This window comes from Malaclemys terrapin, chromosome 18, assembly GCF_027887155.1.
Source record: "Malaclemys terrapin pileata isolate rMalTer1 chromosome 18, rMalTer1.hap1, whole genome shotgun sequence".
Classification (NCBI taxonomy): domain Eukaryota; kingdom Metazoa; phylum Chordata; order Testudines; family Emydidae; genus Malaclemys; species Malaclemys terrapin.
In genome coordinates this window covers 21,806,227-21,833,644 of record NC_071522.1, presented here as the reverse complement: position 1 = coordinate 21,833,644, position 27,418 = coordinate 21,806,227, and the positions used below count along the sequence as shown (strand labels likewise).

The window sequence follows — 27,418 nt, the reverse complement described above, 5'->3', positions numbered from 1 at the left end:
CCTAGGGGTTACAGTGGACGAGAAGCTGGATATGAGTCAACAGTGTGCCCTTGTTGCCAAGAAGGCTAACGGCATTCTGGGCTGTATAAGTAGGGGCATTGCCAGCAGATCGAGGGACGTGATCGTTCCCGTCTATTCGACATTGGTGAGGCCTCATCTGGAGTACTGTGTCCAGTTTTGGGCTCCACACTACAAGAAGGATGTGGAAAAATTGGAAAGAGTCCAGCGGAGGGCAATAAAAATGATTAGGGGGCTGGAGCACGTGACTTATGAGGAGAGGCTGAGGGAACTGGGATTGTTTAGTCTGCAGAAGAGAAGAATGAGGGGGAATTTGATAGCTGCTTTCAACTACCTGAAAGGGGGTTCCAAAGAGGATGGAGCTCGGCTGTTCTCAGTGGTACTTGATGACAGAACAAGGAGTAATGGTCTCAGGTTGCAGTTGGGGAGGTTTAGGTTGGATATTAGGAAAAACTTTTTCACTAGGAGGGTGGTGAAGCACTGGAATGGGTTCCCTAGGGAGGTGGTGGAATCTCCTTCCTTAGAGGTTTTTAAGGTCAGGCTTGACAAAGCCCTGGCGGGGATGATTTAGTTGGGGATTGGTCCTGCTTTGAGCAGGGGGTTGGACTAGATGACCTCCTGAGGTCCCTTCCAACCCTGATATTCTATGATTCTATGATTTTACATTTACTTCCAGATCATTAGTATAGATATTGAATAGCATCAGGCCTAGAATGAGGCCCTGTGGGACCCCACTAGAAACATTCCCATTTCATGGTAATTCCCAGTGATGACTATCAGTTAGCTACTTCCCTTTAACAAGTGCGTCCTTGAAATTGTATAATAGCAATTATTTAATCAGCATGTCATGTGGTCCCAACTCAAACACCTTACAAAAGTCTAAGTATATTATATCTATGCAATTACTTTATCAACCAAATTTGTAGTCACTGCAAAGAATAATCAGTTTGTTTGATAAAACCTATTTTCCATAAAACCATAGTGACTGGCATTAATTATTTGAATATCCTTTAATTCTTTGTCAGTTGAAGCCCATGTTGACTTTTCCATTATTTTACCTGGGATTGAGGCAGGCTAAATGGTCTATGGTTACCTGGGTCATCCCGCTTGCTCCTCTTTTGAATAGAGGAATAACATTATCACTCTTCCAGTCTTCTGGAATTTTCCTGGTATTCCAAGATATATTAAAAATTAAGATCAGCAGGCCAGAGATCTCCTCAGCCAGCTCTTTTAAAACTCTTGGCTGTGAAATGATCCAGGACTAGTATCAGAGGGGTAGCCGTGTTAGTCTGGATCTGTAAAAAGCGACAAAGAGTCCTGTGGCACCTTATAGACTAACAGACGTATTGGAGCATAAGCTTTCGTCGGTGAATACCCACGTCGTCAGACGCATGTTCCTAATATACATGCATCTGACGAAGTGGGTATTCACGCACGAAAGCTTATGCGCCAATACGTCTATTAGGTGCCACAGGACTCTTTATCCAGGACTAATGATTTAAAAATGTTTATCCCTAGTAGATGCTGTTTAACATCCTCCTCGGTTACTGTCTGGAATCAGGGCCTGTAGCTGCTCTGGGATCAGCTAGCTGCCCTGGAGTTGAACACCCTGACTGACCAACCCACCTGCCTGGTTGAGAGGTGTCACCAGACCTGCCTTTAAGTCCAGCAGCAGCATTAGGCCAGTGGACGCTCGCCACTTACCCCTGCCGCTGTGATCATTCCTGTGCCGGCCTCGCTCCAACCCTGCTCTTCAGTTTGGTTCCTGATTCGGGCTCTGACCCAAGCTGTGACCACTAGGCCTGACTGCTCATATCATGCGTTATTAATTAACTCTAAAGTTAATTAATCATCCTCACATGATACAAGAACACCATCTTGCTTCTTTCCAAATACAGAAGAGAAACATTTATTGAACAATTCTGCCTTTCCTACATCAGTATTAACAATTTTACTATCTCCATCTAGTAAAGGGCCTATATAATTTCTAGGATTTCTTTTGTTGCTAATATACTTAAATCACAGGCACCGACTTTCCATTGGTGCTTGACTCCCAGCTCTGCCCCAGGCCCCGCCCCCACTCCACCCCTTCCCTCAAGGCCCCAGCCCCGCCCCACCTCTTCCCACCCTCCCCCGAGCACGCCGCATCCTCGCTCCTCCCCTCTCTTCCCACAGCCTCCTGCACGCAGCGAAACAGCTGATTGTGGCTGGTGGGAGGCGTGGGGAGGGAGGGGGAAACACTGATCGGCAGGGCCCACCAGTGGCCGGTGCTGATGGGGGGGGCTGCCAGTGCGTACTCAGCACCCACGATTTTCCCCCATGGGTGCTCCAACCCCAGAGCGCCCACGCAATTGGCGCCTATGACTTAAATACGAGTACCCAGAAGTCACCTTCTACAAGACAGGCCCAACAAAGAAAATAACAGAACACCACTAGCTGTCACCTTCAGCCCTCAACTAAAACCTCTCCAGCGCATCATCGAAGATCTACAACCTATCCTGAAAGATGATCCTTTACTCTCACAGATCTTGGGATATAGACCTGTCCTCGCTTACAGACAACCCCCCAACCTAAAGCAAATACTCACCAGCAACCACACATCACTGAACAAAACCACTGACCCAGGAACCTATCCTTGTAACAAAGCCCGATGCCAACTCTGTCCACATATCTATTCAAGTGACATCATCATAGGACCTAATCACATCAGCCACACCATCAGGGGCTCGTTCACCTGCACATCTACCAATGTGATATATACCATCATGTGCCAGCAATGCCCCTCTGCCATGTACATTGGCCAAACCGGACAGTCTCTACGCAAAAGAATTAATGGACAGAAATCTGACATCAGGAATCATAATACTCAAAAACCAGTGGGAGAACACTTTAACCTGTCTGGTCATTCAATGACAGACCTGCGGGTGGCTATATTACAACAGAAAAACTTCAAAAACAGACTCCAAAGAGAGACTGCAGAGCTAGAATTGATATGCAAACTAGACACAATCAACTCAGGATTGAATAAGGACTGGGAATGGCTGAGCCATTACCAACATTGAATCTATCTCCCCTTGTAAGTATTCTCACACTTCTTATCAAACTGTCTGTACTGGGCTAGCTTGATTATCACTTCAAAAGTTTTTTTTTTTCTCTTAATTAATTGGCCTCTCAGAGTTGGTAAGACAACTCCCACCTGTTCATGCTCTCTGTATGTGTGTATATATATCTCCTCAATATATGTTCCATTCTATATGCATCCGAAGAAGTGGGCTGTAGTCCACGAAAGCTTATGCTCTAATAAATTTGTTAGTCTCTAAGGTGCCACAAGTACTCCTGTTCTTTATACTCCTTCTTATAGTTCTTGTACCTGCCAGTCATGGATTTTCCCCCGATGTCTTTAGTATTCCTTGTCAATTTTCTGCACTTCATAACTTCTAATTTATATTGATTGCTATCTAGTCTCCCTTTTACCATTTCTTAGTTGACCCGAACAGCCAGTCAACATTCAGGGCCCTGGCGATGTTCCAGCTGGAAGCAGAACTTGCAGGAGTCTGGTATTTTCTTTGCTGGAGTCTTGTTTCGTTACAGTCATTTACAAAGTTCCGCTTCTGCCAATTCACGAAGAATCAAAAACAAAAGGAGCAATTTCTGTGCTTTTATCCCCAAGCCTCTTTAGCCAACACCAGACCCAAAAATTCGCTCTAGCTTTTCCCAGGGTCATGTGATTACAGTCCGCTGCTTTGGCTTTCTTATTGCCTCTGCTCTGTCTTCCCTAACTCTCACACACTTTACCTAAAGCAATACTCAGCCAAAGCCCCTCCACCCACCCAGCGAACCCCTTTTGTCTGAGGTGTGTGTGTGTGGGGGTTGTGATGAACGACAGTTATGTTAATTGAGGGGTGTGTACACGCCCAATGTCAAAGAGGTTTGTGCCCCATGCAGTCACCAGTGCTTCTTAGCAAAACATTGTATATCACTTTTTTATGTCTAATTGCTGCCTTCAGTTCACCACTGAACCAGACTAGCTTCTAGCCAAAGTTGTTCTCTTATCTGATTTTGGAATTGTGACTTTTGGCCATTTAATAAACTCTTCTTAAAGAACTCCTAACTGGCATTCATGTTTTTCAGGTTAAAGCTTTATTCCCAATCAATTTTGCTCATGATTTTTCTCAGCTTTGGGAAATTGGCCCTTTTGAAGCCACAAGTAAGGGGTGAAGGACTTGTTAATTCAGACCCCAGAGTCTCTGAGCTACACAGTCACTGAGGAGACAAAGCCAATGTTTTTTAATGCAATATGCAAAACTACCTAGCATGGCCAACTTTGATTTTAAATGAAACGTGAGAGTCTCCTGCCATCACATGACTCCAGGAGGTGGGGCTTTAAGAAAAGCATCAAATGCTACGAGAACAGATGGTGACAACAACATAAGAGTTGGCGACTCTCAGCAGGGGGGTTGTGTATTTGTCTCTGAAATATCTGAAATTGGTCCCCATCACAGACAGACCCTTCTGCTCACGTCACTGTCTATCCCTGTTCTCCCTGCTCCTCTCCCCCACCTGCCTGGCTGCTGCCCCTCTCCTCCCCGCATCCTACTCCTGCCCCTCCTAGCTTCTGCCTGTCCCCCTGCTATCTGCACCTGTCATCCCTCCTCTGCCCTGCCCACTGCTCCTCACCCATCTACACTGGAGTCAGGCTGTCTCCTTTTCCTCCTCCTCCGTTTACGGGTACTAGTGGGGGAGGGGGGTAACTGAGGGCCCAGAGGAGACAGTCTCCCAGTCTCCAGCAGAAGAGGCTGGGCAGAAGATGGCAGCGCTGAGACCTCTGTGTTCATGCCAGGCAGGAGCAGAACCAGAGCAGGGACCAAAGTAGAACCCGACTTTCCATCACTCCTTCCTCATCTCGCTCTGAGCCGGGCTCGTCTCCTCTCCCTGTAGGACAGAGGTGCAGCGGAGTTTCGTGGCTGAAGAATTTCCAGGAAAGGTGATGGGCATGACCCCAATTTCTGCTGAGCAGAGAATATTGATGAGCTGCTCAGGAAGTGGCAGCAGGAAGTGCAGAGATCATGGCCTGTGATTCCACAGTTCAATTCTGACACTGTAGGACGGTGGGCGAAGATGGAAGAAATGATTCGTTGCCGCTGCTTTCCAGGAGACAGCCCCCCATTCTGTAGGTGTGGGCTGCAGTCCTCGTTCCTTTGCATTTGACTGTGTTACAATGACTTTTGTTTGAATGGGTCTGAGTTACCAGGAAAACCCGATTGCGCTCTGTGACTGCCCTGTCCTCAACATTATTTACCACGGCACCAATCTCTGTGTCATCTGCACATTTTTTTAGCGATGAGATTTATTTCCAGAACTTTGACAAAAATATTGAACAGGGTCAGGCCTAGAAACGATCCCTGTGGAACCGGACTGGAAATGACCCCACCCACTGAGGAGTCCCCATTGAGAACTGCTTTTGAGATCTGTCTGTCTGCCAGTCTTTACGCATTTCACATGGTTTCTATTGACATTGCATACTGGACATTTTTTCATCATAATGTCAGGCGGTACTAAGGCACATGCCTTACAAAAGTCCAAGTATATTACAGCTATGCAATTACTCTTTATCTACCAAACTGCCAATCCTCTCAAAGAATGAAATTAGGTTTGTCTGACAAGACCTATTTTCTATAAAGCCCTGTGGACCCGCATTAATTATATTTATATTCATTAATTGTTTAGCAGTTGAATCCACTATCTGCTTCTCCATTATTTTGCCTGGGATTGATTTCCGGCTAACCAATCTATAGTTACCTGGGTCATCCCGCTTGCCCTTTTTGAATACGGAAACAACATTAGCACTCTTTCAATCTTCTGGAATTTCCTCAATATTCCAAGATTTATTAAAAATTAACATCAGTGGGCCAGAGATCTCCTCAGCCAGCTCTTTTAAGACTCTTGGGTGCAAGTAATCTGGGTTTGCTGATTTAAAAATCTTTATCCCAATCATATCTTGTACAGCATCTTCCTCAGTGACTAATAAAATGGAAAATGCTTTGTCATCCACAGCTGATATGAATGCATTATCCTGCTTTTTCCAATACAGAATAGAAATATTTGTAGCACACTTCTGCTATTTCTGCATCATTATTCATAATTTTACAATCTCTATTTAGTAATGGGCCTGCTAAGATTCCCCCCCACACTCAATATATATAAAAAACTCCTCCTTGTTGTCCTTAGCTCTACCAGGCATGGATTTTTCCCTGATGCCTTTAGCTTTCCTTTTCAATGTTCTGCCCTTCACAACTGCTAATTTATATCAGTTGTGATCTGTTTTCCTCCTTTTCATGTGTAATATATTGAATTTTTATTTCTAATTTCTGTCCTTACTTTGCCATTGACCCAGGATGGACTTCTACCCAAAGTTGATCTCTTTCTTCTCTATTGAACCATGGCTTTTTGGCCATCAAATAAATTCTTCTTAAAGACTGCCTATTTTCATTCACATTTTTCAGTCTAAATTATTCCTCCCAATCAATTTTGTTCATAAATTTCCTCAGCTTTGGGAAATTAGCTTTCTGAAGAGCCAGGTAGGGGTGAGGGACTCATTAACTCAGATCCTGGAGTGTGTGAGCAGTTCTAAACAGTCATTAGGGTGGCAAAGCCAATGTCTTTGAATGCAATAAGCAAAATACCCAGTATGGCCAACTTACTTTTTTTTAAATGAAAGGTGAGATTCTCCTGTCATCACGTGACTCCAGGAGGTGGGGCTTTACGAAAAGCACCAAATACTGTAAGCCCAGACTGGTGATGACAACACAAGAGTTGGAAACCCTGAGTATGGGGATTGTGTATATGCCTCTGAAATTGGTTACAATCACAGACAGACTCTTCTGTTCACATCACTGTCTGTCCCTGTTCCCCCTGCTCCTCTCCCCCACTTGCCTGGCTGCTGCCCCTCTCCTCCACGCATTCTACTCCTGCCCCTCCTAGCTTCTGCCTGTGCCCCTGCCATCTGCACCTGTCATCCTTCCTCTGCCCTGCCCACTGCTCCTCACCCATCTACACTGGAGTCAGTCTGCCTCCTCTTCCTTCTCCTCCCTTTCTGGGTGGGGTCAGTGAGGGCATGGAGGAGACAGTCTCCCTGCTCTCATTTTGAGTGCCCGGTGCCCCAGTGGCCCCCATTAGCTCTGCAGATCAGTTGCAAGGAAAGCTCCTGCAGTCCGGAACTGGAGCATGCTTAGTACAGATGAAATGTTCTGAGAGTTTAGCTGCCAAAGTCTAACTAGTTGTTACTGAGCCTGTGTGAACTGAGATCTTTCCAAGGCTTAAAACTGGGTCAGATTTGGATGGGTTTTCGTGAGGGCAGCAAAAGGCACCTCCCTGACACTAGGGTGTCCCACCTGCCGAATTTTCCAGCCCCTGCTCCAATGTATGGAAGTGCTAAAGTTGATGATAGTAAATTGTCTTTCTCATACCTCACTCCCCCACTGCCTGTCTTCCCCTCACTTTGTGTAATATCAGCCATAGATCTGTAAATTGCTTGTAGTTTTCTTGGCCTAGAAAGGGGCCTGGACCCTTATAAAGCGATATCATTATTAATAATAAGAGGTGTCGTTCCCCAAAAGGATCCATATTAACAAACAGGCAAACACAGGACATTCATATAAAAATATTTATTCTTCATCATCTACGTTCAGCATTCCATCAAATCACATAGCTCAGTATTACAGGAAACGTTCCGTTTGATATAAAATATATTAAATAATCTTCACATTTGAGCTGTGAAGGGAGCCATGTCATGTGACCTGCCCCCAACCCCCGCGGGTACTAATCTAGAAATAGTACACCGTTTAGCTCAGGTTTCAGTGCAAATTAGATTTCTTAAATAGACTGAAATAATATTTTAAATACATGTATATATGTCAGGTTATTTTCACTAAGCCAGCAAGTGGCACTAACACTAGATGCACCAGCAGGAAGGGTGCCCTTTGAACATGAACACTTTCATTGCTGGGCAAGGCTTGGTCCCTGGTCTGTCCCCTGCTCTGCTCAGTTCATTTCCAGATGGGTCACGTACTCCTGAACCCAGTCCTCTTTGGGGTTAGCACAGACTTCACGGCCCTTCTTGGTGATAAATCTGCCGAACGAAAAACATTTGGATTAGAACAAGGGGAACTTTGTGAGTGGAGAGAACCAAATGTCTCCCTTTAAAACCTCTCCTCTCACTAATACCAGCTACATCCAGATCCCGTAGATTAGGGGAACATTTTCCAAAACACCTACGTGATTTAGCTGCCAAAGGCCCATTCTCAAAAGTGATCTAGCCACATCGGAGCACGAGGTCCATCGACTTTCAATGAGACTCAGCTCCTGTGTGTCTCAATCACTTCCGATAATGGGACTTCAATGACTCAGCAGCCTCGCGCCTTTGAAAATTGCACATCCTTAGTCTGCTCTGGTCTCTTTCTCTGGTGCAGTCTCTGCCAGAGGCCCCCCCCCCTTACATTCAGTGAGTCTTAAGAGACCCCCAAGGCCAGTAACTGGGGGACACAAAACATTTCTCTCTCTGTCTCAGGGTCTGAAGTTGGTACTTACACTATGGCTGTCTGGGAGCACATGCTGTTGGTGTCATAATAATCCACCACCAAGCCGCGTGGGATCTTCCGGGATGCGTAGGTGAAGCAGCAGGCAGTCGGGGGATCGGAGCCAACTGAAAGAGACGGAGACAACAAACATGAGTGTGTGCTGAGTTGTATGCAAAGAAAAGCCCCTCTGGCAGCCTGGGGGACGTGGGACAGGGCAGGAAGAGAAGACTTCCAGCCGTAGGGAGTCGGGATGAGGAAAGGAGGTGAAGGAAGGAGGAAAATGGGAGAGATTTTCCTCCAGTAATTCCTTCCATCCTTTCCTCTTTCCTGGACACAGCCAGGTCTGAAAGTTCTTGTCAGATCTTTGGTGGGCTGCTGGCTGCAGCCCTGACACCACCAGGGCTCTCCCCTCCCCAGAAGAGACCTCCTCGCCCTGCCTCGACCAGCGAGAACCTGCTGGCTAGGAGCTGGCAGAAGGAACCATCTCCCGGCTACGACATTTCTCCTTCCTTCTCTGAAGGGAAACACTGAACGAGAGGAGAGAAGCTGGACTCACTTGGGGCAGAGGAGGCCTGCGAGCAGAAGGCAGCGATGAGGAGAACGGCGAGGGCAGCCACGGAGACCTTCATGTTGCTGTTGGGTGAGGATGAGCGTCAGGAGCAGAAGCAGACCAGGGACTCTTGAACACTCCTTCTCCTTCTGATGCTGCACCCAAGGGCAATCTGTCCTTTTATAGGTGCCTGGGGGGCAAAGCGGAGGGAGATTGTGAGGGAATTTCCAGTGCGGTGGTCAGCTGATGTCAGGGTGCCGCTGTGCTGACTGCAGGAAAAACTGAGTGGCTGCGAAGGGCTAAGATTTGAGTCATAATTTGCTGTTACTTCACCAGTGAAGGGGAGGAGCTGCCTTGAGCATGATTGTTCATATCCTATCTTTTGCAAATGCGCCTCAAAACACAACACTATGCCTTTTGATCTTTTCACAACAACGACAATCACACGAAGAGACCCACAGGCCCAGCTGGGTTCCAAGTAACCATGGTCACTGAATAGACACATACCTGCCATGCCCAGCTCACTCCAAAAACACAGAACACTGTGAGTATTCCTACACAGCCCCCACACTATTTAAGGGACACTCCCCAATTCCTCCTAAAGTAAAGGACCTAAAAGCTATGATTATTGTTACTTTTCTATTAACTTTTTATTCATTTTAAAAATAATATATAGAGAAAAAACCAACACCACAAAATATACACCACAAAATATACACCACATACACTTCTCAGACTATACTAACCACGTGCTACCTAACCGGAGCTATGCTTTAAACATTTCATTATATATAATACGAATGGTTAGCAGATAAATCAGTGATTTGTGTTGCACAATTTACAAACACATGTTGCTTATAAAAATCCAATAGTTAAAGAAAAATGATTAAAATCAGATAAAGAATAGAAGCAAAATTCAGAGAAGGGGGCTGGGGACGAAGAGGGAAGGAAATGGGTAGAGAAGAGGGGGGCCCTGCACTTCCATGTTGGCCAATCTTATGACGTCTATGCTCCAGTCTCCAATTGTTGGTGGCTTTTTGGATTTCCATTTTTGGAGTACTGGTCTTTTAGCAATGATTAGTGCTCTGCTGAGTCAAAGTTTTTCAGCTTTATTCGGCTTCCAATGAACATCCATTGGGTTTAAAATGACGTGTTTAGCTTGTAATACCATTGTAGTTGATAAGAAAAAAATTAACTCTGCCGTTTAGTCCTGCCCAAAGCACAGGTCTAGGTGCAGTCCCACCAGCTGCATCATGGCACCAACATCTGTCCGACTTAGCAACACTGGTTTTGAACAGGTGGAGAGGGATCCAATGCATCCTCCGTGTGATTTCCTGCTGGATTAATCGTACGCAGAGGTCAAAGGAGCAGTTCAGAACACTGGCTAAAATGTGTTTCCATTGGTTAGCAGGAAGTAATTGGCCTAGTTTCGCTTCCCATTCCTTTTTTTTTTGTTTTTTTGCTGGCCTGGTGTGTACGCAGTGTTGCCGTAAGTGTTGGAGAGATGAAAGCAGTTTCTGTGGGTCAGGGATACCGAAGACGTCGGGCCAAACAGCTGGGAGATGGCACGTTTACACTGGATATATTGCCACTCCTTAATCTCTAGATTGAACCTTGCTTTTAATATTGTAAAAGGCAGGAAAGCGTCATTGTCTATAAATTGACTCCCAATAAATTCAAAATCCCTTTCCTCATGCGCCCGGGCTGTTGATGGGGTTGCCTGCTGTTCCGTGTTTCGAGTTATCGCGGACAGAGGGCCTTGGTGTGTAGAAGGGGGTCATGTTTCAATTGAGTAGACATCGGACGCCAAGTATTCCGGGCTGCCACAAGAGTTGGCAATTGCCCTTTAGGGAATCTGCAGTGCGTTGGGAAGGGGTAAAGGAGGAACCGATTCTGCTTCCCGCTGGAGCCAGCCCGTGGGGGAATGAGCCGCTGTGCTGCTTGGCTAAGAATTAGTGCCTGATGGCAACGTTTGAAACCGGGAAATCTGAACCCCCTGTTCTGTTGGGGAGCTGTAATCTGTGTAAGGAGATTCTGGGTTTGTCACCTGCACCCCACAAGAAGGACCTGAACATGGTGTTGAGTTTGGTCCGATAAAAGGGAGGAATATGGCTAGGGAGGGAATTGCGAATGAAAAGGATGCTGGGAAGGGCATTCATTGTAATTATGTTTGTTTTTCCCCCCAGGGGGAGAGGTAGCACCTGCCGCCTATTGAAATCCTTTGCTATCAGCGTGTAATAACCTGCTGTTGTTCTGATTTGAGTGATACTACTCAGGACCTTTGACCTCTCGCGTTTAATCTGTATGTGAGAATTTCCCCTGCTCTGCCCTCCAACTCCCAGTGTGTTTGTCGGAGTCTAAAAATAGCAAATTCAGCACATGTGGAAGTCGGTCTGTTTCCTTCATACTGAAGATTGAGTCATGTTTTAAGTTTTTCTTGGGGCGGGGGTAGTTTGCACATTCGAAATCCAGAGCATTACGTGGTTTGGTTAATTCCAGGAGCTGAGCCTGGCTAGTCTTCTTTCTACCTGCTGCCCCTAATAAAAGTGTTTAGTGTCTCCCATAAGGTGGAATGGGATATCTCTAGTGTGGCATGCATTTGGAATAAAAACCAAATTTCTTCTGTGACATAGTGCTGAAAAAGTTTATCACTCAGAAGGGAGGAGTTCAGTCTCCACCTCTCACAAGTCCAGTTTGTCTCAGGAGGGGAAAATTGTAGGATCACTGGTGCCCGATCACAGCTCATGATAGACCTGATTTCATTATTAAGTACTGAGTCCAACAGATTAATAGAAATTGGGAAGAAATCTATTCGTGAGTATGCGGAATGCGGAGAGGAGAAAAAAGTAAAATCCTTCATTGTAGGGTTCTGTAACCACCATATGTCTTTTAACCTCGATTCTTCCATATTGTCTTGTATAAAGTTTTCAGAATGTGATTGTGTACACTGGGGCCAGGCTGACTTGTCGAAAAAAGGGTCCAACACCTCATTAAAATCGCCTGCTGTGATGATTGATTCTAGTAGGATATTAATTAATTTTTGAAAAACTTAAAAAAACCCACATGGATCGTCTTTATTGGGGCCATATGTATTAATTAGGGGATATATAGTCAGAGATCTTAGCCTTCACCTGCAAAAATCTACCTTCCTCATCTTTATTTACATCTAGAATTTGTAAATTGAGTCTTTTGTGAAACAATATTGCTACATTTTTGGCTGCGGGGAAGAAATTGCTCAACACCCACTCCTCCATCCAGCTTCTCCTAAATTTCTCTGCCGCCAACTCATTCTGGTGGATTTCCTGACGGGAGCTATCTGCTTTCAGTGATTTTAGATGAGTGATAATTCTCTTTTTTAAATCAGGTGTGATTCACCCCTTTGATGTTACAGGAAACACCATTTATAATAAAATGAACAGGAGTACTTGTGGCACATGATGGCATATATCACATTGGTAGATGAATCTATCTCCCCTTGTAAGTATTCTCACACTTCTTATCAAACTGTCTGTACTGGGCTATCTTGATTATCACTTCAAAAGGTTTTTTTCTTTTTTTCTCTTACTTAATTGGCCTCTCAGAGTTGGTAAGACAACTCCCACCTGTTTATGCTCTATGTATGTGTGTATATATATCTCCTCAATATTTATTTCACTCTTTATGCATCCGAAGAAGTGGGCTGTAGTCCACGAAAGCTTATGCTCTAATAAATTTGTTAGTCTCTAAGGTGCCACAAGTACTCCTCGTTGTTTTTGCTGATACAGACTAACACGGCTACCACACTGAAATCTGTCACCATTTATAATGTGACAGGTTTCAGCATGGTAGCCGTGTTAGTCTGTATCAGCAAAAACAACGAGGAATACTTGTGGTTTTTGAATGTTATAATTCTTGACGTCTGGTTTGTGTCCATTTCTCTACGCAAAAGAATAAATGGATACAGATCAGACGTCAAGAATTATAACATTCAAAAACCAGTCAGAGAACACTTCAGTCTCCCTGGTCACTCAATAACAGACTTAAAAGTGGCAATTCTTCAACAAAAAACTTCAAAAACAGACTCCAGCAAGAAACTGCAGAACTGGAATTAATTTGAAAACTGGACACCATCAAATTAGGCCTGAATAAAGACTGGGAGTGGATGGGTCACTACAAAAACTAATTTCCCCCTGCTGATACTCACACCTTCTTGTCAATTGCTTGAAATGGGCCACCCTCATTACAATTACAAAAGTGATTTTTCCTCCCTTGGTATTCTACTGTTGAGAATAGCCCACTTCCACTTTAACTGAATAGTCTCGTTAGCACTGACCCCCCACTTGGTAAGGCAACTCCCATCTTTTCATGTGCTGTGTCTTTATACCTACTACTGTATTTTCCACTCTATGCAGCTGATGCAGTGGGTTCTAGCCCATGAAAGCTTATGCCCAAATAAATCTGTTAGTCTCTAAGGTGCCACAAGGACTCCTTGTTGTTTTTACCGTTTATAATATTAGCCACAAGGAGAGCTTAGGTCAAATATTTCTTTATTCGGTGCCTGAATAGGGTTTTGAACCATGGACAATGTGTCTCTTTCTAGGGCTCTGGAGGTGGAGTGGAGGGTGAGTGTCAGGAGATGGTGGAATTTCCAGTGCAGCCGGCAGCTGATGGCATGTTGCTGTCACGCTGATAGGAGAAAAACGAAAGGACAGCCAAGACTCTTGAAACGGTTTGTGCCCAGCTCTGAGCCGTAACACTCCATTCGGTTCTGTCACCTCCCCTGCGAGGGCGAGAGACTCCCCCAACCGAGATAGGACACGGAACGATCGCGATGTTTAGAGCCAGTTCGGCCACAAACACCGCTCAAAATAAGTGACCTGTGTTTCCCCACCGTGGAGCTTCCATGGTTTGAGAATGGAGCAAAGATTACAGATGGTGTGACTTCATCCCGGAGTCAGGGAGAGACACAGAGCTGTGTTAATATGGCACAGTTTGATTGTTTGGGCAGATTCAGCTGCCATTCGCTAAAATGGAGGGACGGGGAAGGAGGTGGTGTCCAGAGACTTGGGCACTATAGGAGATGTGGGAGATCCAAATTCAAGTCTCCACATCAGGCAAAGTGGGGATCAAGCCCTGGTCTCCACATCTGAAGTAGGTTCCCAAACACTGGCCCAGAGGTTACCAGGAGGCTCGGGCACCACCACCACCTCTGGTGTTTTTGTGAATCTACCTCGTCTTTTCCTTTGCTTTCAGTAAAAAGGTTAAAAAGATGTCAAATGAAGCACTTAGTTCAACCCAAAATGAAATTTCACCAACTCTTTCGATTTGCTGAAAAGTCAGAACATTTTTGGTTTCTTTGCGTTGAACCGATTGTTTTTTGGTTTTTGTCTGGCATTGCCAGCAACTAAAAAATCAGCTATTCGCACAGCTATAATTTCACTAGCAGGAATGTTTGCAGAAAGTGAAGCAAAAGGGTACGTAAGCACAATCGACTCAATGTCGTAATTAGAGATCACTGAAATAATTGCAAATACTTTTTCTCATCCTTTGCCCTTTTCTAGTTGTGACACAGTGTGAAACTCGGGGGTGCCAACTTTCACAGTTTTTATCAAGAAATTGTGTGCGAATCTCAGCTTTTACTTAAGAAAAAGAAAAGAAAAAGTACGTTTCTAGCCCTCATGATTGCAGAGAAAAGATTGAAGATGTGAAGTGAAACCAACATTGATTATTTTAAATCTTTGGGTCTGACTCATGACTGTTGAATGTCTGATTTTGGCACTACTGGAAACTGAAACCAAATTGAAACAGAAAAAAGCTCTGAGAATGAATAATCAGGCAAAAAGAAATATCACATCATGAAAAGCAAAAAGGTTTTCTTCTGCCGTGATCACATGACTTTACGGAGGGCATGCCTTCAAAATTTGCAATTTCAATACATTCAAAATTGCGTTTCAGTTCCTGCCCAGTCTGTCCTAGATACTGTATCTAATCTGGAGATTTCTGAACCACTAACCCCGTTAGTTAGCTAGTAGTTGCACAGTGCTTTGACGCGTGCTATATGGAGGAAGGAAGATCATGTGTTCAAGGCACTGGAATGGAATTTAGGAGATCTAGGTTCAATTCCTGACTCTGCCACTGATTCCCTGGGTGACCATGGCCAAGTGGCCCAGATCTTCAAAGGCATTTTGGCTCCTAACTTCTATTAAGCACAAATACCATTGAGGATCTCTGGGCCCTAATTTCTCTGGGTCTCAGTTCCTCATCTGTCAGGTGGGGATGATGACAGGGCTCCCTCACAGTGGGGAGGGGAGGACACACGAATGAACATTTGGGAGGTCCTCAGATACTACACCGACTGGGCCACGCAAGTACAAAGACAGATCTAGAAGTGCTAAATGGAGCTGGCTGGAATTCCACCAACCCTCCCCTAACCCGGGCTGTGGCAGCCTGGAGCTCAGGGCTCAGGCTGGCGACCAGGGGCTGGAGTGGCCCCAAGGCGGCCAGGGGGTCGGGACAGCTGGCGTGGCTGGGGAAGGCCGGCTGGAGCTCCTCTGAGGGGTGGGCACGCTTGGGTCTCTGGCCATGGGGGGAGGGAGGGAGGCACTCGGGGGTACGATGGGCAAGGGGGTTGGGGCCTCGGGCGGAAGGGGCGCGGCCACGGGGATAGCTTCCCCAAAGGCAGGGTTGACCCGCTGCCCATGAATTCCACTGACATTCTCAGTGAACGATGTTATTGTTTTTCCATTTAAAACAGTTTTTTTTTCATGACTGGCAAAGACCTTGCACTGGCGCGATTCCCATTGGCATTGGATAAAGGCAGGAAAACACAGGTCCTGCTGATGGTCTGGTCATCGGCGATTTGCACGCGGTGTCAGAGTTCTGCTGTTCTGTAGGCTCCAAACCCCTTAAAATAAAAAGCAAAGAAAAACAAATGCCCAAGATAAATGTGACTGGACGAAAAAGGGGAAGTTTTTAGTGTGTTTCATTGAGATAGGGGAATTGAAGAAGTTGCTGAGAAAGGATGTGAGATCGCTCTGTTATTTATAGCAGGTTTCAGTGTAAGGGGACGAGAATTGCTCTGAAGGGAAAAAGCCAAAAAACCTCCCTGGATTCTGAAGCAGATTCTCGCATGAGATATGTCTGAGGCCTGCTGTATTAATTTACATGGACTATATGGGACCGAAGAGTCAAAGGTGTTCCCATGACCCTGAAACCGTCCAACACTAAACAGTTTTAAACAAGGTGCGGGGTTTGGTAGACAGAAACCTGTCTGCTCAGTGTCCTGGCAAACTCACCATTAAACATTTTTTGAACCTTTTATGAAAGATACAGCAAAGAAGGAAAACCAGTTCAAACCTTTGAAATGTAAAGTAAAGCTGTCATTTTAGCACTAGCCCTTCTTCCCCTTCCTTTACATAAAGAGAGTCTGTAGAAGGAAACCCCCCCCGTGTCTGACGGGCCCTTCGATGCTATCAAAGATGGTCAGAACTGTCCTTTTTGGGGCAAACAGAAGCCATTAGTTGAGATGGGCGCCTAAAGCGGTTGTTATTGCTGCTGTTGTGGAAGACTGGTCCCATTTCCTAGAAGACAAAACAGGACAAACCCACACACAAAAAGGGAAAGAACGAGCGGAGACAGAAAATGCAGCTTCTGTCTCTGGTGTTGACATTCACTTGCATAAACGGGGTCTGGATGAGCTCTCCCCGGCCATCCAAACTGGGGGGGACGGGGGAAGATTTCAGGAGCAGACTATTTCCATAGACTTTGCCTAGGGGCTCAGCGCTGGAGCCGCTTTCCCGAAGTGCTCCATTGTGGCTGGTGCTGGGTTACAAACCACTTTAGGGTTGAGTGCAGGGGTGATGAAATGCTGTTATCCCTATTCTATGGGTAAAGGAAGACAGAACTGTGCTTAACCTGCCCTGAGTGAGGGGGTCACCCTCACTCACTTGCTAAGCAGGGGTACAGATGCCAAATCCCAGTAAAAGAGACAGGGGAGAGAAAGGTGTTCTTACTTGATGGTGTGTTAAAAAAAAAAAGAGTTAGATAAGTTCCTGGAGGATAGGTTCCTCGATGGCTATTAGCCAGGATGGGCAGGGATGGTGTCCCTAGCCTCTGTTTGGGGGGGCGGGATAGCTCTGTGATTTGAGCATTGGCCTGCTAAACCCAGGGTTGTGAGTTCAATCCTTGAGGGGCCATTTAGGGATTGGGGGTAAAAATCTGATCTGTCTGGGGATTGGTCCTGCTTTGAGCAGGGGGTGGGACTAGATACCTCCTGAGATCCCCTCCAACCCTGAGATTCCATGTTCTATGACTCCATCCAGGGTCCTTGTTTCTGCTTTGTGATTACTAGATCTGAAATCACTAGTGAGCAGGTCTAGGAGCTAAGCCTGAGACTGGTATGGGGACCATGTTGCAATAAAAGACAACGAAGAGGCAGTTGCACAGAGGTTCCCCACTAGGAGCTGGGCTACGAGGGGGGACAGGGAGGAGTGGCAAGCAGCAGCAGCAGAGGTGTTGCCTTTTCGGGGGTGGGAGGTGAACACCCATCCGAATGCATCGCTGAACTCTGGGTCTGCACTGGCTAAGGCCAACCAATTGTGAGTGGGGTGCGGTGCGGCAGAGGGAAAAGGGCGTGGCCTGTTAAAAGGGACATTCATTCATTGACTTTTCCTACCACAAAGTGGGAAACTGAGGCAAAGGCCACTGTCCAATGTACGTGGGGTGGGTGTTTGCTTACGGTTACATGCTTTGAATAGTGGTTGTGGTGTTGTCCCAACTAAAAGCCCCGTTCCCTATCCCTTTTAACACATGTTTTATTTTGTTGTACACAGCCTCAGTGCTTGCGAGAGGGGAAGTGGGGCCTCTGAGAGGTGCCAGGGGTGGCGTGTAATTTCCCCAGGTTCCTGGGAGGAGGCTCGAGCTGGTTCTGTTTTGTATTGTTTAGAGGAACCCCTAGATGCAGAATCCAGCCCTTGTTGCTGTTGGCTTCACCTGGCAGAAGGGTTCCACTTGCAAACATCGCTCCTGGAAAAACACAGGCCCGGCACAGTCTTCCCAGCCACTCCAAGACCCGGAAAACTTGTACCTGCCTTGGGCTGTTGAGGGCATTGCTTTTAGCTGCTTCTTTCCGGTCACAGGCTTACAGCAGTGTTGCAACATATACTGTCTTGGCCGGCTAAGCCAGACTCTCCATAGACAGAAAGAAAACAGGGAGAGAGAGGAAATAAGACAGGGAAGGAAAAAGACACAAATGGATGGAGGGAAGAGACAAAGTCTAACCTCCCAGGTGGTGTTTGGCATTTAGCCAAAGCCAGGAAGGTGGCGACGTCGTCGGGCTCCATCTCTCTGGCCTGGTTTGGTCAGGACGTCTCTCAGGATTAGGATGAAGACGGTCCAAGGTCCCAAGAGACAGTGGGGGAGGCAGGCGGGATGATGTAACTCACTCCAGTCGCCAAAGACGTTTTAAGGACCCCCAAAGGGAGTGATGGGTGGAACCGCTCCTCCCCTCAATATTTTGTCCACCAGTTTGGCTTGGTTTCCGAGACACTGCTTTGGTTCACTGATTCGGGTTCCACCCGTCTCTTGTTTACCAAGCATGATTTTAACACAGTCCTTGAGTTACAGCTGGAGCCAGGAGGCCTTTTTGTTCAGACTCGTTCAGTCTGCCTCACTTTCGCACCTTTCCCCCAGCACTACGTGTTGTCATCGGTTATTGTGACCTCCTGGGAACGTACACCCGCTCGTTACAGTTCAGCTCACAATTGGGTAAGTCAGTGGTAGGCCCAATTATCACAACAGCCCCCGCCTGCCATCTGCATCCTTCCTGCCTGGCTCCAAGCGCACATTCCACATCACTCCCTGCGAAGGGCTGAGAAATGTGTCCAAAGACAGAAATGTGAATTGATTAGAGCCACGTTCCTGACATGTCTGGAGCAATAAGGGGGGTTTCTGCACGACTAAATGTCTCAGGCTCCACTCCGGTATGAATCCCACAACCAGGGGTGATCAGGAAACCATGTGTGAGGTGGAGACTCTGGGGCACAGGAAGAGGTGAGGGTTGGAAGTGAAGGGGAGAACGCAGCTATACTGAAATCTCCTCCGTGGTGAGCAATGACCAGCGTTTGCACTCCTACACAATTGGTGTCTTATCAAATTTCTTATAAACGGCGTCACACCAGGGTTGGCCAGCTGGGAGGCTTTTACCAGAAGATGTTGTGACACGTGCGTCTGCAAATGTATCACTCACGGCCCAAAAGCTCAAATCCACTTCCACTGAGGGCAATGGGCGTAGTGCCAGCATTTTCTGCAAAACATATTCTAAGGAAATTAAGTTTTTATTTTCTCCCCTACATTTTTCATGGAAATGTTCTTTTCTTTTCTTTTTTTGGTGGCGGTTGTTGACACACAGCTGAATGAAGCATTTTGAAAATGTTCAATTTACAAATCAAATGGGAAAAAAAACCAAACCAAAAAAACCAACAACTCACAACATTTTGTCCCCCTCGTTCCCTTTCTTACAGCGGAAAAGGAAGGGACAACAAAAAGAAAACAAAATTTCAGTTTGACCAAAAATTGAAATTTGTTGAACTATCTGAACGTTTTCTGCCAAAATGTTCTCACTGTCCGAAAAGCCCTTTTCAGTCAAAAAACACTTGTTGATGAAAAATGTGCCTCAGTTCCGCCATTGACTTCAATGGTAGCAGGTTGTGGATCTCCGGCACTAGGAATTTACACACCTTAGAGATGCAGCTATAGCACCTAACCACTTCTGCACACCCGGGACAGGTCAATGGGGGATTCTGCTGTGGAGTTAGCTACCGCCTGGCGGGGAGGTGGAGTACCTGCGCCCACGGAGAACCGGAGGTAGTGTCTGCGCTAAAGCGTGGCAGCTACACCGCTGCAGTGTTTTACGTGTAGACAAGCCCTAAACTGACTTGGATTGTAAGTTCTGAGGGGCAGTGTCATGGGTTTAGTCCCTCCACAGCGCATCCCCCTTAGGGTGTGACTGGATCTGTGCTCGACCCCTGGTTGTGTGGGCTCGGTGGTCTGCCATAGGGTGCGGAAACTTGCTCTCTGGCTGGGGTCCGCTGGAGATTAGCCCGTCCGGGGCTCAGGAGAAAAGAAACACAGGAAAGGAAAACCAAAGAGACAGTCCCACATGTGCCGCAGGCCTCAGTGCCTGCACTTCCCTGGCAAGCCACAATCTGGTTTCATGTCCTCAGGCTGTCCGGCCTGAGGGGCTTGGACCACACACAGTCGTGAGTCCTGAAAGTGGGAAAGGAAGAATCTCCGTCATTGGAGGGTTTTATGAACTGGTTGGACTGACCAGGGAGGATGTAGGGATACTTGGTCCTGCCCCAGCACGGGGGGCCGGGCTATGACCTCTTGAGATCCCTTCCAGCCCAACATTTCTGTCCTTCCTCACTGCAGCTGGCAGCAGGCCTCCCTCCGGGCAGCCCGTCATACAGCTTGGTGTCCTCAGGCAAGTGGCTCGCAGGAGTTCTAGAGCAGATGCTTGCGGTCTGACCTGCTTCGTGCTCAGACTGGCCCTGGGCACACGAGCAGAGGTCTGTCCTCCTCCCAGTGCTGCTCTCTGCTGCACCAGGCCTCCGCCTTTGTAAGGCCCTGTCTCCAGGCCTTCCAGGCCTCGCTGGTGGAGCAGGGCTGCTCTGTAGCCCCTTCCTTGCTGCTGGGGGGTATTTGTACCCCGTTACAGCCAGCGACTGTCCCTTTGTTCTGTATCGGTTCAACACCTAGCACAATGGGGTCCTTGTCTGGGACGGGGGCTCCTAGGCGCTACAGCCCAGCTCCTCAAAGGGATTTAGACACCTAGCTCTGGAAGTGCCTAAATGCCTTTGAGGATCTGGGCCAATGGTAAGACCCAGAATGAAGCAAAATAAACCTTGGGAAGCTCTTATGATAGTGTTTTCCCATGGCATGGAGACCTGCACATCCCCTCAGTCTAGCTGGCCTTGTCCGGGTCACTGCTGAGCCCTAGTTCTCTCTCAGCTCCTTCCTGGCCCTCCGTGTCTCTTGGGGAGGGGCCCCCTAGCTCCTGCTGGCAAAGAACCCCCGTAGAGAGCCGCTACCCAGGAGAGGTAGGGGGATATTTACTTCTCTTGCTGTCATTTTTACCATTAGTTTCCGTACTGGGTTGGGGAAACCCTGCGATTACTGCAAAGCTGCAAAAGGGGAATTTCTCCGTCTGCCCCAGAGGGGAGGGACCGAAAGGGGAGACGGGCAAGGGAGTTAGGGGACGGGCTGAGCAGAGCACCGAGGACGGACAGGAACCTCTCTGTGGGGCTCACTAGAAAGAGGAACCTGCAGCCTTCCCGCGAGGCTGGAGGAGAAAGTGACCTTAGTGGGCGGGGAGGCGGTTGTGGCAACACCCCTGATTGACAGCTGAGGGGATCCATTTAAGAAGCTCTAACGCTGCAGGTCAGGTTGAAGAAGGGACTGCAGAAAGAGGGCAGCTAGGGCCAATCAGATCCATCTGCCATCCCCATGTGTTTGCCCTGTTCCCTCTCACCATGTTGCTAATGACCAGGGCTCTTAGGGTTGATGCTCTTGCCTTGCCCATCCTCTCCTCCTCATCACCCTCCAGTTCCCCCACAACACATGGTGTCCCTCACACAGGTTACTGGCTCTGATACTGGATCCAGCTGGAGGAGGAAGATCCCAGTCAGGAAATCTGGAAGCAAAGTATATCCAGCTGCAACAGCAACAAAGGGGATGCAGGAAAGTGTGGTGATTGAGGACTGTGTTGAAATTGCAAGCGATCACTTTAAAAGTGGGAGAGTGGGAGGAATGTTTCCTGGTCCTGCTTGCAGGCTAGGGAGCTTTGTATGGAAGCATGCCCTGTGGGAACAGCAGTTCAACAAAAAAGGGCTAGCCTAGCACAAGGTGGCTGAGTTGTGCCTCGCTGCATTATGGAGCAGCCTGCTTTGTCTCTCTCTGTTTTTGGTTTCTGTGGGTTATCATTCCAGAGTCTAAGAATAACAGTTGTGTTCCGTCGCAACCTTCCAGCGAGAATATTTAATATTTGTTATCTACCTTCTCTCTGTGTCTGCGGTGAACATAACAGAAAGCACCAGCTGTGCTCATTTCACCAGGGAGAATGGCCAGAATGGAGTGTTGGGCGATGTTTACTGCAGCCCGGTGGTTCTCAATGTGAACACTGGGTTGGGTGGGGGCTGCGGAGGCCTGCCTGCTCCCAGGCACCTCCTCCTTGCTCCCAGCTGCTAAGTTGCACTGAAAGAAGCAGAGAAAACATTAAATCCTTCCCCAGTGCTACTTTTCCACATAAGAAAGTGCGGCAGCTGCTCCAGGGATTTGATGTAGTCGCGAATGGGAGGGAAAGCTGCTCTCCATGCTCACGAGTAGGAGATATCTTCTCGGTTGATACATGGTCTATGCTACGGACAAAGCTGAGAACCCTTCATCTAGGGTGAACGTCTGTTACGGCGCAGGTATAGTCCGCTAAGTGACAATGTAAACAGCCCTTTCTTACTCCACAGACTGGCTTCCCATGTGTCCATGTTGTCTCTGACAATAACAAGTGCCTGTTACCGCTGGGGAGCAGAACAGCTCTGGGAGAACACGCTGGTGCCTGTTCTGCCTCATGCATCATCACCAGCCACCCCAGCCACCTTCTGGCTGCACCATCTTTGACAGCCCAGGTTTTGTGAGAGGCAGGAAGGGCCCAGCTGGATTTTCAGATCCCGGGTGGAGTTTGTGGGCTGGGTAAGTAAAGAAACTCTCTTTTAACCTATAAATGGAGCCCTTTTAGTCTGGAATCACGGAGAGTGAATGAATACAGTACCTCCACGAGGTCATTTTTACTGATTCATCTTGCATGATGTAATTGCTCTTTAAAGTCAAAAGGGGGGAGGGGGATCATGCGTTTTTTAGCCTGGAACTCTGGAGGACACTGGCGGACGAGCAAGATATTGAGATCACCGGTGCTGATGATGCTAAACTTGCACACCTGAGAGGGGAAGGGAGTTTTTCAGACTGCTCAGAGGACTGACTTTTCAGTCTTTTGTTGACATGCCCTACAGACGCTTAGGAGAAAAAGTGTCTTTGTTAAAGATCCACCCTCTTACCCTTTAATGATGGGCCCAGAGAGCCCATAAGCCACATCCCTAAGACCTCCAGCAGGTCATCCAGCAAAACCAGCGAAGACCGGGCTTGACATTCCCGATATTGCTAAGATGAAACAAAAAAGCAGATTTAAAAGAAATAAGCCTGTCGGGGCTTCTCCAGTCATTGTGAAGAAGCAAAGAGGTGGGGGGAGGGGATACACAACTTGATTTCCTTCGCCTTTGCGGGTCACAACTGTGTCTGTGCCAGAGAGCGCAGGGGAGTGTGAAAACCACACGCCGACACTCTGACTGTGTGGCTGATGCTGTGCAGGTGTGAACAGGAGTGGAGCAAATGAGCTGAGTGCAACAGGATGTGAACTGGGCGTGTGCGTGTGTGTGTGTGTGAGTGTTGGCCCCCTCTGTCCCCCGAGAGGGAAGAAGGCACGTTTGCCTCTGTGGTGTTTGGCGTGGCTGGACTCAAAGTGGGTCAAAGTTGCCCTGGAGAGGCTGGGAGGTTTCTTCTGGCTCCAGAACTTCCCCCGGGTGTGTAAAGGGGCCACAGAATCACAGGCAGAGACGATGCTCCTAGGCCGGAACTTTCCAGCCTGGAAACGTCTTGTCCCACAGTCTTGGAGACTGTGACCCTCAGCGTCCTAGTGAAGGCCAGCGAGCTGAGGAGATGGTATTATAAGGTTTGATCCTCAGATCCAGCTTAGTCCGACTCAGGACAAGACAAAGGTGGCTTTAAATGGCCTTTATATGCCCCAATCAAGGTCAGCTCACACCAGCTGGCAACGGCCCCTTATGACAACCCCAGATCCCACAGTGCTCCACTCATACTACCCATCCAGGTACTTACCTGTCCCCCATCTGAGTGCCTCACAATTGCCAGTGTATTGTCACCCCCTCCCCAGGAGGCAGATCAGTGCCGTTATCCCTGTTATACAGATGGACTGAGGCACAGGAAGGCCAAGTGACTTGCCCAAGGTCACACAGAGAGCGTGTGGGAGAGCAGGAAACAGAGCCCAGGGTTCCCCAAGTCCCAGGCTAGCCCCGTAACCCCAGGGCGAGCTCACCTTGTCACAGCTGGCCACTGAGGGCTGGAATTGGGCCGGCTGCCCAGTGCAGGCAGGGGCCTTCCCAGGAAATCCCAAGGGGGTCATGGGAGCCTTGTGCGGGGTGAGTCTCCCGCAGTGCTGGGGGAGCTGCCTGGAAGCAGACACCTAAGAGCAGAGCCAGGCCAGCTGTGGGTGGCTAGTTTGGTTCAGGCTGCCTCTGAGAATGGGACACGTTTCCCATCTCTGGGGCAGCTTGTAGGTCAAGCTGCTTCGCTGTTGTTGTTCTCTCTGAAGTGGATGGAGCCCAGCCTGCCCCGTGCCTGACTCCAGCTCTCAGCCTTGGTTTTCACTCCCCTGAAACTGTCCCCTTCAGATCTGTCTGCACCAGACACTTGGAAAGCAGAGGGACCCCACCGTCTGGGCGTCAAGGGAAAGGCACCGAGAGCCGCGTGCCCTGCACATCTCAAGGGTTGCAACCTAGAGGTCACATACCTCTCCTGCTCAGCATGCACGAGGCTGGAGGCCCTGCAACTGGTGCACCCCCATCCCCTCTGGGATCTTGCAGAGCGATGAATGGGTCTGCTCAGGGTGACGCTGGTGACCCCAGCCGCCCGGCTCTGCAGAGAGATCGCATCACTTCATGGTCCGTGATAGCAAAGGCGCGGGGATATCCAGGCGTCAGCATGGGCACCAGACCATGGCTAGCAGGAGGCTCCAGCCAACGTCAGACCCAGGTGTGAACCCGCATTTCCTGCTCTATCACGCCCTGAAAGGATCCCAGGGAGCCAGAGGGCTCAGCGTATTGCAGACGCACCTCACCACATCCTGCTCAGCTGTGACACAGTTCCGACAAGTCCCCGTGCCCGAGATGAGTCCTCGAGCTGGAACCCGACAGAGTATGAAACCTGAAAACAGCCTGGAGCTTCCCAGCATTAACCGACCTCAAACCCCTGGTTCAGGACAGACCACGGGGCTGCCAAGCATCTCACAGAGCATGTCCCTCGACCTCTGAGCCTCGCATAACCCAAGCCCTTTCCCATCTTTGAGGCCAAGCTAGCTAGTCCATACCCACTGGCTGGGACAGGAACGGGTCCAAAAAACCAACCAACAAACCAAGCCCACCACTGGCCAAGTGAAGCAAAAATGGCTGGCCAATCACAGTAGTCCCTTACCCCCTGACAAGGTGCCCACCTGGGTGACTGGCCTGCCCGCCCAACCCTAGACCCAGCCCTGGGGGGGTGTCATAAGAAAGGATAGAAAACTTATGGGAACAAATCTCTCAGCCCTACTGTAGAGCAGAGGACTAGAGTGGTATCCCCTTAAATAGTGTGTGAGCCCTGTAGTGGTGCACACTGTGCTCTATGTTTTAGAGTACATGTAGCTCGGCCTGATGTGTTTGATGGCTATTTGGGACCCAATGATGCCAGTGTGGTTTCTTCGTATTATTTGTGTGTAAAGAGCAAAAGATACAACCCGTCCCTCCAGGAGACACCTCTTCCTCTCCATGCCAACTAAACATTCCTGTGAGCACAACCAATAATACCACAATGCACCCTATTTTAAGGGACTAACACTCAACCCCCCCCCCCATTAAATCCTCATAGAATCATAGAATCTCAGGGTTGGAAGGGACCTCAGGAGGTCATCTAGTCCAACCCCCTGCTCAAGGCAGGACCAACCCCAACTAAATCATCCCAGCCAGGACTTTATCAAGCCGGGCCTTAAAAACCTCTAAGGATGGAGATTCCACCACCTCCCTAGGTAACCCATTCCAGTGCTTCACCACCCTCCTAGTGAAATAGTGTTTCCTAATATCCTAATTATAGGCCTGTCAGCCTGACATTGATCCTGAGCAAGATAATGGAGTGACTGACATAGGACTCTGTTAATAAAGAACTAAAGGAGGGTGATGTAAGTAATGCAAATCAACATGGATTTATGGAAAATAGATGCTGTCCAACTAATTTGATATCTTTTTTTTGATGCGTTTAGAAGTTTGGTAGATAAAGGTAAGAGTGTTGACATAATAGACTTCTGTAAGGCATTTGACTTGGTACTGCTTGACATTTTGATTAAAAAATTAGAATATAAAATTAACATGGCATACATTAAATGGAATAAAAACTGGCTAACTGATAGGGCTCAAAATGAAATGGTCAAACAGGCCTGTTTCTAGTGGGGCCCCACAGGGATCAGTTCTTGGCCCTGTGCTGTTTAACATTTTTGTCAGTGACCTGGAGGAAAACATAAAATCATCACTGAAATTTTGCAGATGACACAAAAATTGGGGGAGTGGTAGATAATGAAGAAGCCAGGCCACTGATTCAGAGTGATCTGGATCGCTTGCTAAGTTGGGCGCAAGCAAACAATGTGTGTTTTAATGTGGCAAATGTAAATGTGGACACCTAGGAACAAAGAATGCTTGGCATGCCCACAATTCAAGAAGGAGGCTGATAAATTGCAGAGGGTTCAGAGAAGAGCCAAGAGAATGATGAAGGGATTAGAAAACCTGCCTTCTAGTGAGAGACTCAAGGAGTTCAATCTCTTCACTTTAACAAAAAGAGAAGGTTAAGGGGTGACCCGATCACAGTCTGTAAGTAGCTACTTGGGGAACCAATATTTAATAATGGGCTCTTCTATCCAGCAGAGAGAGGTCTAACACCGTCCAATGGCTGGAAGTTGAAGCTAGACATATTCCAACTGGAAATAAGGTGCACATTTTTAATGGTTAGAGCAATTGACCAAGGATCATGGTGGAGTCTCCATCACTGACCATTTTTAAATCGAGATGGGATGATTTTCTATAAGCTCTGCTCCAGGAATTATTTAGGGGCAGGTCTCTGGGCTGTGCTATGCAGTAGGTCAGACTAGATGATCACAATGGTCCCTTCTGGCCTTGGAGTCCATGAGTTTGGAAGGGATCTAACCCCTCCTGCTTCAAGGCACAAACCAATCTGTAGCTGGGGGCAGATTATCCCTTACTTTACACTGTGGATTTCTTGCATCTTCTGAAGCCCCTGGTCCTGGCCACTGCTGAAGACAGGAGATTGGACTGATCTAATTGATATATTAGGAACACAGGAATTGCTCTCTGAGATCAGACCATAGTTCAGTGTTCCTAATGTATCATCCGCAGTAGCTGCAGCCCCACAA

At 47.7% G+C, this 27,418-nt stretch overlaps 1 protein-coding gene across 1 annotated transcript; it reads right to left on the bottom strand.

Annotated features, from left to right (window-relative positions):
• Positions 1 to 7,706: 7,706 nt before the first annotated feature.
• LOC128825728 (C-C motif chemokine 4 homolog) lies at positions 7,707 to 15,969 on the bottom strand. Its single transcript, XM_054008484.1, has 4 exons — positions 15,903 to 15,969; positions 9,151 to 9,334; positions 8,605 to 8,719; positions 7,707 to 8,146 (listed from the first exon to the last, which is right to left on the bottom strand). The coding sequence occupies exons 2-4, from the start codon at positions 9,221 to 9,223 to the stop codon at positions 8,059 to 8,061; spliced, it is 276 nt and encodes a 91-aa protein (XP_053864459.1). The 5' UTR covers positions 9,224 to 9,334; positions 15,903 to 15,969; the 3' UTR covers positions 7,707 to 8,058.
• Between the last annotated feature and the right edge of the window lie 11,449 nt (positions 15,970 to 27,418).